This window comes from Rissa tridactyla, chromosome Z, assembly GCF_028500815.1.
Source record: "Rissa tridactyla isolate bRisTri1 chromosome Z, bRisTri1.patW.cur.20221130, whole genome shotgun sequence".
In the NCBI taxonomy this organism is placed as follows: Eukaryota; Metazoa; Chordata; class Aves; order Charadriiformes; family Laridae; genus Rissa; species Rissa tridactyla.
In genome coordinates this window covers 87599487-87611020 of record NC_071497.1, presented here as the reverse complement: position 1 = coordinate 87611020, position 11534 = coordinate 87599487, and the positions used below count along the sequence as shown (strand labels likewise).

The 11534-nt window shown below is 44.7% G+C and overlaps 1 protein-coding gene across 7 annotated transcripts in view; it reads right to left on the bottom strand.

Moving 5' to 3' along the window:
• Positions 1-4997: 4997 nt before the first annotated feature.
• Positions 4998-11534, bottom strand: part of LOC128902786 (mucosa-associated lymphoid tissue lymphoma translocation protein 1-like) — a 33752-nt gene continuing 27215 nt past the window's right edge. For all 7 annotated transcript variants that reach the window (XM_054186329.1, XM_054186330.1, XM_054186331.1 and 4 more), the window contains 3 exons: positions 10086-10243; positions 9094-9219; positions 4998-8328 (listed from right to left, as the gene is read on the bottom strand). In XM_054186329.1, the coding sequence (XP_054042304.1) occupies positions 7864-8328; positions 9094-9219; positions 10086-10243 (749 nt within the window). In that variant the 3' untranslated portion in view covers positions 4998-7863. The remainder of the gene's footprint in view (positions 8329-9093; positions 9220-10085; positions 10244-11534) is intronic.

Below are 11534 nucleotides of genomic sequence, written 5' to 3'. Positions count from 1 at the left end.
AACTCAGAGGTGGATCCCGTAAAAGGGCATCAGTTAAAAACCAGAGCACAACGGAAAGGAGGAGGAGAGCTTGGTGGTTGTTTGCAATACACTTCTAGTTCTCTACAACTCATATTGCATCCTCCAGGCGTTCATTAAGAGAACAGACTGCGCTGTGTTAAGGCCCATTTAAAACAATGAACATTGTATCTATACCTGTGCACATAAACTTCACGTCATTAAACAAACATGGTATGAGGGAACTAAGAGTTATAATACAAAAATATTTCTGTAATTTTTGAATTAAACTTATTAACAATCTGGAGATGTCTTCAAAAAGCATCCTTAGAATTTATGGCTTTAGGTGGTAGGAGGAGATTTAATTTATCACTTTGGTTCATCAGGTAAAAGAGCTCACGACTTAATTAGCTCTGTGCACTCGGACGAGTATGTCACTGGTGTTTCTCTGTTAATCACGCAGTTGTGCAGGCATTTTTCTCCCGCTGTGTTTGACAGAAGCAGGCGGGTTTCTCCCAGCAAGGGGAGTTCCAGCGCAAGTTTTGTGCCTCCCGAGTCCGTCACTACAGGACATACATGACAACAAAATCCCTCGCACGCAGCCAGCACACGGCTCGCTCCTGTGTATTCCACCAGAGGAAAGCCTCTTTTAGCATGAGGGGCCACCGCGTTATCCCCCAGGATTACGCCAGTGAAGACGGAATGACCGATACCAGCAGGGAGTCTCCCCTGTGACAAGTCCTGCCTCCCATTTCTGTCCTGCAAAACCCACTCCGCCATCAGCCAGCACATCATTTCTGCCATTCCAGGCAAACAGCTGCCGCTCTCTGCCTGCCGGGACAGGTAAATGGCTTGATAGGAAGCACAGCTATTTTCTGATTAAAATGAACCCATTATTCCCACTAAAAGCAGAGCTGGTAATCTAATGAGTGCTTCAAATGAAATGTTTTCTTGGCAGCTGCAACAGAGTCTGCGGCAGTTTTCTGCATTTCACCAAAACAGGCCTAAAGCAAAACCTGCAAAACTTTGAGAATCAGCAAATCAGTATTCTGTCGTACTCTGTACTTCCTTGAAAGGCTGCAACGCTTCTTACAGCCAAAAAAATGCTCAAGTTTGGTACGTTCTGGCAATCTCAAAGCAGTTCTTAAACGTTTCCGGACCGGTTCTCAGTTGGTCGCGCGAGGCAGACAGCACGGGTACTGCTGGCATTGAGCGGAAGGGAAAAGAAAGGCGAAAAGCTGACAGGCACGAAGAAGACGGGGTGCAAACAGGGAACCCTGGGGCCGCTTTAAAAACCTGCAGCACTGAAGCCCGGCACGTTGAGAGGGGAATTAATCTGAGCAGTTTCAGCTCTGTGACAGCGGCCAGGGGGACAGGCTCCTCCAGGTCTCCGGGCTGCCCCGTGGCAATCGACAGGAGAGGTGCCACCTGCCCAGGGTGACCGGTGCTGTCCCACCACGCACACCCAACACACCTCCTCTTATGGGACATCAGAACGTAGAGCCACATCACCTTTAGGGAGGTGACATAAGTCCTAAGCACCGACCACAGCAAGTGGTAAGAGAGCCCAGGAAACACCCGAGAGCTGTTTGATCTTAGGTGCAGTGAGGCCATTTGCGTAACAGGTTGAAGACTTTTCATACTAATTTCAACTGGCTTTGAGAAATGGCAGCTGGGCGGTAGCAAGAGACTGCAAGGACTGTGCCTGATGCAGGGATGGGGAAGCCCGAGTCGCTCCTGCATCCGCTGCGGATGCTGTGCAGGGCCGGTCGCTGTGGAAATCCTGGCCTCACGCTCCCAGTGCGTGGCAACCACAAGGACAGGAGGCAGCATGTTTTCTTATTAGCTCTTAAAATAAGCCTGGTGTGACCGAATTGCAGCAGTGGTACCTTAGAAATTTAATAACTGCTTGATTTCCACAACATGGAGGTGTTCTTGCTCCATTCTTAGACTATTACAATTACTAAAATAAAAGGATGATCAAACTTTAAAAAGAAAAACCAAACACAAACCAAACCAACACCCAAACCCCCAAATTCCCAAGCCCTTCTCCCACCGCCGATACCCTAAACCTATCTCCAGTTCATAGCAAACACCTTGGGTCTCGAAATGCCAGGCTCCAGAAAGTGAGCAGATCTTACTCGGCCTGAATGAAAACTCCGTGCAAGGAAGGAGCAACACGGAAAGGCGTTGTACTCGCAGTGCTCAGGGACACGTGTCAAGGTGAACACAGCCCTGAAGCTTGATGCGTGCGAGAGCTGCCAAAGCTATTTATAATTAGCTGACAGAATGAGGAGAAGTAGTCGATGCATGAACAAAAGCAGTAACTTCCCAGACAGCAAACCTGGCCCTGCAACCTCCTAGCGAGGAGTCACAGCGCAGATGGTCTCCTGCAGCCCGAGCCAGCAGAGGGGCTCCCAGGATAAAGGGCTGCTTTACTGAGGAGGCAGCTTGCAGAGCTTTACAGAGGTAGAGAAGGTAATTTCACTCCTACCGTTTCCATGGAACACGAAGAGCCTCCAATCCAACACGAAGAGCGCTTTGACTGGGCGGCAAGAGGAAATGGCTCAAGCAAGTGAAAGGACAGCGCTATTTGGATACCTCCTGCTGTTTAAACAGTTGCACTGTGAGAGAAAGAACGTCTCACCCTGGGCAAAGAATACTTGAAAAACTCCATTAGGCCAATGCACCACCTGAACTAGACGGAGGATAAAACTTCACCCACGGTATTTGGCTATCCCTCTTCCCACAGCCTCAGCATTAGGGATGAAGCTCACTGGTTTCCGTGATCTGGTGTCAAACAGTGCAAGCCAGGAACACCACCTGATCATCTCCACCACCGGAAGGTTTCAGATCTCAGCTGCGCCAAAATCAGGTCAGGGCGTGACATGAGTTAACACTTCCAACTCGGGTCAGCCTGAGCTCCAGAATGATATTCTGGCTACCTGATGCCTTCACCACCTAACAGCTGTTCCGAGGGCCCCACAGCGCGTGATGAATGGGTCACAGAGCACTAGGACAGGCCTAGGCAGAACTGTAAAATCCTTCCCATGAAAGCTACCAACAGCATCGTGATTTCAGAGTGCTATTCCAGAAACTCCTCGGCAGAGAAACCTTCTGCCCTACAGAACTCGTACAAAGCGGAGAAGACAGAAAACCAAGTGGACCGGCAGAGAAAGATGCTCATAGAGGACAATACGAATGTCTCGCTGCTTATGACGGGAGGGACGTCCTTTGGCGGCTTGCCACCAGGCAGAAAGATGCCAGAGGATGCCTACCCAAAGCCAGCGGCAGCTGGTGCCGCGTTGACTCCCAGCACCGTCTCCTACAGACAGGAGAGCATGGCCAGCACAGTCAGCAAAGGCCAAGGGCGTGAAATTCCAAATGCCACAGACCAAATGAATTCCAGACCATTAATTTTGGAGTGTCATGGTTTAACCTGAGCTCTTTCTTTTTATAAGCCTCTCGTGCTCCTCTGTTCCTATCTTTTGCTAGAAATAGGATCACTTTCAGTTTATTGCTGCATTAATACCAGCTTCTTGCATTTAAATTAGCCCACCTTACTGCAGAGTGGGGAGGAGAAATAGGAGTGCATCGGCCTTTCTGAAGCATATGAGCTCTTCCTTTGCCAGAGAAGCCTGAGATTATTTGGACCACCTTAAAACCGTTCTTCCAAACCTATTCAACATCCAAACCCAAATATCAAACACAGAAGTAACTTAGCCCAGCAGATACTTCAAGCAAAATATAAGTATTATCCCCTAACGATTGCACTTCAGGAAAAAATCCCAAGTTCAGAAAGGGCATCACAAGCCAAAGAAAGCTTTAACAAATGCCTAGGTTTAGTCACGTATTTTAATCCCACTGATTTCACTGGGATTTAAATGTTGGCTTAATTTATGCATGCTGAACTTTCACAGCGCTTTACTGGCTGTGGGCCAAAGGAAATGGATGCCTCCTGCAGCTTGGCCTTAAGAACCAGAGGATCTCACCCGTAACATCAACGATTAAAACAGTTGAAACAGTTCCTAAAGGCAGCAATACAGTAAGAAAATGCCTTTCCATCACCACCCCCTTTCTAAACGGGGCTCAGAACCATAGTTTTCCTCCACAGACCCTGCTGCCACAGGTAGCATTTTGTCAGAGGACGCGCACAGGTCCCTCCCCAGTCTCTAGAGCTCTGGGATGTTCTCTTCACCATGTTCTCCTTACAGTCCAGGCATCTTGGGCACTGAGCCTCCAAGGTTAATCAGTTCCTGCCGAGGCTGACAAAGACTGTGAGCCATTGGACCACGTACTGAACTTGAGAATTAATCAATGTGTGTTAGAGCTCTCCAGTAGCAGAAAATGCAGCGAGCGCTGAGCAGCCATTCCACCGCAAGGCGCCAGCTGGCTGCCCACAGCTGGCTTCAACTCCCGCATCGTCACGGCCGCTCCCAGGACTGGACAAGCTACTCACACGTCGGCACAGCCGCTCCCGGGACAGGAGACACCTACTCCCGCGTCGGCACAGCCGCTCCTGGAAGCCCTTCCCACGCCACGAAGCAGTGCACCTGCAAACAGACAACAGATACAGCCAGTGAGTTCCCTGCCTCTCTCAGGACTTTTCAAGTTTAATAATCGGATTCTTTTTCTCTCCGTATTTCTCAAGGAAATTATCAAAAGTGTTACTGAAACTCATTTGGATACCTGCGAAGCGATGGAGAAGAATCATTAGGTTTAGCCACCAGTACAGTGGGATATCAGAAGCCTAGAAGGCATAAAGACTTGCCAAAAAAAAAAAAAAAAAAAAAAAAGGAAAAAATCTTCCTAGTGCAGAGTTTGAGAAACCTTTTGAAAAACCTGCCCAGGACGCAGACAGGTTTAACTTGAGCTGAAGCTCATGATTCAGATCTCCCCTTCCTTTTTGTTAAGGAAACTATTTTATTATATGTATTGTTTTCAAACAATTTGGTTTTTTTTTTGAACTGGGAACCGGGAGGAGTAGAAGCAACTACAGATGCACAAATATATGGTTTTGTAGACAACAGTTTATTACGAAGTAAAAAACAGAATAAGCTTTTACACAAATTAGAAAACTGTGACAAAGTATCAGCTAAATATTGCAGTACTAGATCATATCTCAAGCTTTAATTTTTGATTTATAAGTCAATTACACAGGATAATTAATGCACAGGTAAGGTCTCATTCATCAATAAATACTTCGCTGTTTAATACCCTCCAAAGGAGAAAGGCAGAAACTCAAGCTCATTTGCAGATGTCTTCAAGCATGGCTGTCCTTTTGGAAATAACTACGTTAAAGTCCAGGTACATATATCCACCTTCCAGCGGAGACGAAGGTGAAGATGAGCAGACGCAGTCAATAACGCGTTACCGTGCCCACCGACGCTCGCTCCGGCCGCGTGCGGCACCTCCTTGGCCCCCAGGCAGCCTGCTGCCGGGCCCACGGAGCCCACCAGAAGGGCGGATCTCAACTGGAGATTTAAACTGCTCTGTCCACCACCTCAGTGAGGTTCCATTACTGTATTTTCTGCTGCCTACTTAATGAAGAGCGCTACCATAATTTTTCTAGAGTAAAAAAAAAAAAGTTATTTCATGAGGGGGATTTTAATTAAAGCAATACTTCCTGGGCAGGAAAGGCTGCTAGACATATCTGAAAATTCCCTTGAATTTTAATTACCTCACACCCCAGTATTTTCAAGATTTCATGGCATCAAGACTTTTAAAGACCTAATAAAACATCAGTGTTCTCTCACCTGACCCCAGGCACACAAAAGCAAGTCACAGATTCTTCAGCATTCTGGAACAAAACCAAACATCAAAAAAAACCTTATGCATATTTTTTGACCAAAGTATTCAACCTGAATATGCAAACCAGCTTGGTGAGCAAACTGCCCTTTCCTGAAGGCAGATGAAAAAACTTTGTGACATCTAAGGGGTTCGGCAGCTAGCCCAGGCCAGGTCTGTCTGTTCCCGTGTCCACCGAAGCAGTAAAGCAGCATGTGACAGCAGCTCCGCTGGCTTTCGGAGAAGGAGCTGCTGAAGGAGCTGCACCTCTGCCTGCAATGGCGAGATGCTGGGCTTGGGAGGCTGCTACTTTTGGTGTCTTGTCTGGGGAGGGATGAGCTCCAGAGCCAATGTGTTGGCACACGCAGGGCTACATATGGCGTGTCGGGTCGCGACATGAAGCGAGCGTCCCTCGCCTTCGGCAGACTGCACTTAAAGTGGCTTTATCCTTTGTAAGTCTGCGTGTGCTGGAATCTTTATCTTGGATTTTCACAGTTTTAGGGCAGACTTTTAGCATTTTTATTTCAATCACTACAAATTCATTTGGCCTGGAAAACAGCTGAGGATGGTTTGTTCAGGTTTGTTTTTTTTTCTCCCCCCCACCCCGATGGCCCCAGAAAAGCAATGGCTGGTGCCCCTGTACCATTGCTGTACCATCCCTGTACTTTGGCCTGAAGAACCCTGAAGTTCTCACTCCTCTTACCCATCCATTTTCAGCCTTCAGCATGTCTTACTGCATGACTACCCACACAATACTTTGCTTGTTATGAACAGGCACTTTTCCCTCACGTTCCATTTAGTGTTCTTCCAGACCATGAAAAGACCACCCCCTTCCAGAAATCTCATCAGCAAAAGTCTTAAGTACATTACATAAGAGAAAGATTGTCATAATCAGAACAATCCACCACGGTATGAACCTGTGACTTTGCTCCCTCTGACGATTTGTCATCTAGTTCTCAAAAAAAAAAAAAAACGCCCCAAAAAAAAAGAAAAAAAAAGAAAAAAGTGATAACATTATTTTACTATCTTGGTTCAGGTTCTGTTTCCTTGCACAGCTCTTCACCCATCTGCCAGCTGCTGCCCGGCACCGGACATGTGCCCGTGAGAGGAGAACGCAGTCAAAGCTGATTATTGGCTACCTCCAAGGGACTGGAATGTCTGCGACTGATCCCAATACATACACCAGGAAGCAAAGAAACTGGGGCTTGAAAGAGACGTATTCTTAACACTGGAATATTAAAACACAATATCTTCACTTCTGTAAAAGCTCCCTCTTCGCTGAGTTCATTTACATTATGTGCTATCTTATATACTCAAATAGGAGGCTGTTAAAACATATATAAATACATAAAACCTTATTTTAATGCAGTATCTAAAAAGAAATCCCTGGGTATTGAACAACCGAAACTGAAAGACAGGAGAGAGAAAGGAATCTTTATCATTTTGGGGCTAATGGATTTTTAAAAACCATGTTAAATCATAGAGGACATGGAAATTAGTTTTGCTGCGTAATTCTGTCAACATTTTTCCCTCTGACAGCTATACCTGTTTGTCTTGGTTTTGCACAGGATGAGCAATTCCCTTCTGAAAACAGAAGAGTTATGAAACATACATTTACAGTAAATCTTTTAAGTCCAATAGGTACTGGAGAAGCAGCTGGGGAGATGCAAGGCTTTACTATCTCAAGAGAACCTTTGACACCACAGCCAGGCTGTTACGCATTCATCCCCTAACAGCGGCAGGCAGCTTCCTCCCAGAAACGCAGGATTGCCTCTGTTCGTCAGCTGCTTGACTGCTGGAGAATGGAACAAGCAACTCTGGCAAGTTCAGGTTTTTCCCTGTATCAAACATCAAATAGGAGAAAAAATTAAAAATCATGCCTTTTCCATTCCCAAATCCATCAGTCCAGCTTTGTCTCTTTGGATCTGAAAAACGTTCATCGTAACCTCATTCCCAGTACCACCTCCAGACTCTCCAGCCCCTTTGTCCTGAAGCCCCCAAACTCCAGAAGGCAGATAAGCAGTGGGGAAGGTCCCCCGTTCCGCAATGATCCTCTGGTCTGTTCCAAACACATCACAGCTACTGCTGTTTGGAGAATCTGAGGCTGTCAGAGAGAAGGAATTCCAGTTCAACAGTATCATCAGTGGTCTCTACTGGTACATTACTCTTTTCCACAGGGGGGAAGTAATTCCGTACTTCATGTCTTGAAGCTAATATCCTTGAAGTCCCATTGCAAGGACATGCCCCTGGCTGTTGCACGCTATCTGGGCAAACACGGTTCGGCTGGTAAACGCCTGGACAGGAATTTGGTTGGCCATGACTGGGAACATAGTATTTAGTTGCCACTGGACTTGCTTCGATTTGATTATGGAAAGGATTATTAGCCATGCAACAGGTCTGGAGACAGCTGTTATTTTTGAATCCATGATGAAGGCCTAATTTAGCAATAAGGGGCTTCCCAACATTCACTTCCTTTCTTTCATCCATTGTATCTTCTATTCCCGGATACTCATAGTGCAAGCAAACAGTGAAGATCAAGTGTTCCTGCAAAAGCGGAAAGAGACGGCGGGAATTAAAATAAAAAAAAAGATGTTACACTTCCTCCCCAAATAAACAATGTAGGAAACTCTTAAAGAGGCACAGTCTACTGGAGAAGATGACTAACATTTTTAGGAGCTAAAGACACATATTTGGTGAGACTTGTTTACTGAGGCCCTCTTTTGGTTAATACTTGCTCACCTGACAGTCTTTATTTCTAGAATCACTCGTATTACACCAGCTGCCAAAAGCACTGAAGAAGTACCCAGCGATGTCCAGCACAGATGTGCATGACACAAAGATACGGAGATAAACTTAACTGTGCCACAGCGTGTTGAAGTGAGACCCTTTCAAAAACTGCATGCCCAAGAGCACAGGTTGGACTGGAAGGAGATGAAACGTAATGTTTACATCTCCTGCTAATGACTTTGTAAGATGCTGCTGTGCTTCAGGTCACGTTCTTCTGGTACTACAGGGCACAGGAACATCCCCACAGTGCAATAGCTGATCTTCACAAAAACAATCATCTTGTCAAAGTTCAGTACGGGCCTAGAAAATACAGAGTGCCTTGCACGACACTATCAGGATTGCATATGCATTGATTCCCTGGCTCTTATTTTTCAGCTAAGAAACTAAAGTCACCAAATTGTGCTACTAGCCATTTTTTCCTCCGAAGAGCATGTTCCTTATGCAGACAATACATAGCCACCTCAACTGCAAAGCAACAGGGCTAAACTGAATGAAACTTGTGAGGAATAATGTATCTATTACCCTTAGTTTTTGCAGTGAACTCAGCCTGGTGTAGAGGCAGTGTTTGGGAAGGTCCTTTGATACTAAATAGCTTCCAGTTTCCTCAGGAGTTCCTTTATTGGCCTCTTTAGGATCCACATCCAGGTCCTGTTGCAAGAAAGAAATGAGAGCTTAATTGAGGGTAGGGAACGCGTAGATCATAAAATAGTTACCAGTATTTCTTTTTATACAGCCAGCATTTTCTTCTCCTTAAAGGGAAAGAAGACGCCAATCTTCCATTACTTGCAAAAGCTGCGAGACCACTGTTAGTCGCAGGCAGAAGGGGTTATGTTGGATAGATGACCCTCTTCTGCTACTAGCTCCTGTCAAACTTGCTGTGCTCGCTTCAGCATTGCTCTTTTTTACCTAACTTCTATGACGCACAGTACTACAACACTAATTCTGTGGCTAAAAATACATGTATTTATTATGCACATTAACTCAAATATTTTATTCATAAAGTGTCAGAAGCGTCCTCTTTGTTCTACCTAAAAAGGTTTTCTGCCCCACGTCCTCTTTCATAGACATCAGAAAAGGAGGATTTTTTGTCCCAAGGAGCTTTCTGTTTTACTCTTATCCTTCACGTTACTGTCATCAGCCGAGTAACATCAATGGAATCGGACGGGATCACCCAGGGGCAAAGAACTGTAAAACTAAAGCTTAAGAAACCTTGTCCTGCAAGGTAGGTGTCTCCTCAGCTCACGTAACAGCTGCTGACATTTAACATCTTTAATTAAATATAACAAATACTGGATATTAGACAACGAAAAACAAAGGGTATTTTGAAAAAGATGGGCTCAGATTCATTTTAATGTATTTTTATATATATTAAAAATATGCATTAAAAAACAGTAAATGTAAGCACCTGATTTCAACAGTCCAGACCCATTTTATTACAAAAGATGCAGTTTGACATGGAGAGACCAGACAGCTTTCAACTTCACTGGAAGGAGATGCCAAAAGGAAGCACTTACGAGCGCAAAGTCTGTAACGTAGGCTCTGCAAACTACTATTTCAGGTGGCTTCTTTACTATTCGCGTGTAAATTATCATGACATTGGAAAACTCGGCTGCAAAGCCCAACTGAATCTGAACACCACATTTGAATTCAAGATACATACTTTCTGGAAGCTCTGCAAATAAATAACACATCATTACGTTCTAAATAAAACTTAGCACATGTATTTTCTTTTTTTTTTTATTTTGTTTTTAAATTCAGAAGTTTTAAAAGGTACAGACCTCTTCCTCCTGCCCTCCCTCTGGCTATCACTTGTCTATCTACCCTGAAGCAAAGCAGGTCAGAAGGCGGGCGCGCAGCCACGCTGTTTGCTGCTACCCCACGGTAACTGGCAGACGCCGCCAGAGAGGGCTGACTACTTCTGCTTCGCAGGTCTCTTTCCAATCTCTGCGCAACCAGCAAGGCAAGGTTTACTGTAACTAGCATACAGCTTACTGACCCAAGAATTTGTTTCCATATCTGTAATCAAATCAGCAAGGTGAATACGGTATATTCATATATATATATATATATGAATATATATAGGAGACACAGCTATAGCATGATAGGAGCCTTTGAATTTGACAGCAGAACAAGTTTCAGGTTCTTTTTTTTTCCTTTCACAGCCTACGTGCACATTGACAAAGCCTAGCCCACAGCATTTTTCTTCCATAGGAATATATCTGAAAGTGCTCAAGGGTCAATGACATCATTCTGTGTCTGCATGCTTTGTACGGATTTTTCTACTCCCACTGGAAGTGGATTATTTAACATTATCATAGACATACCTTTATACAAAGATAAAGGCTATTCTCTTCCCAAATTCCAAACACATTCTCTTCTATGCATGGCTTTAAACAAATAAACCATAAGATAACATTATGTCTTTATAATTTTTGTTTTGCATTTCAATCATTTAACAAACAAGAATTAAGGCCTAGTTTCCACAAATAAAAACCTACATCTGTGAAAGAGCCTGCCTACACAACTAGTTAAGTCTTAAAAATGCCACCCCTGACCCTCTGCCAAACCTGTCAAAGAAATTTTAAAATTTACTCCAACATATTTAGGTAAAAAAAAATAAAAGGGTCTTAAACCCCACTGCCCGTCTTAAAAGAAGTCGAGAAAGCCTAGAAGTGATCTCACCCTTATTTTAGTTTTGAAAACTCCTTCTCATCAGGCACTTTTACCACCCAGTTCACCTGGCTGTTTTGTGTGATGACTTCAGAATGAGATTAGCGATGCCTTACAAGTGTCACTGTTAGACACAAACAGAGCCCTGGGAGACCATGCCAGGAGGCAGACACTACACAAGCCTCCCCTTCGGTGTCTGAGTGGTCTTAAACACACTTACTCGGGGTGAATTCTGCATGTCTCCTGTTCATTGAAATCCTACATAGAGGTAAACCTCAACACAAAAATTTCCA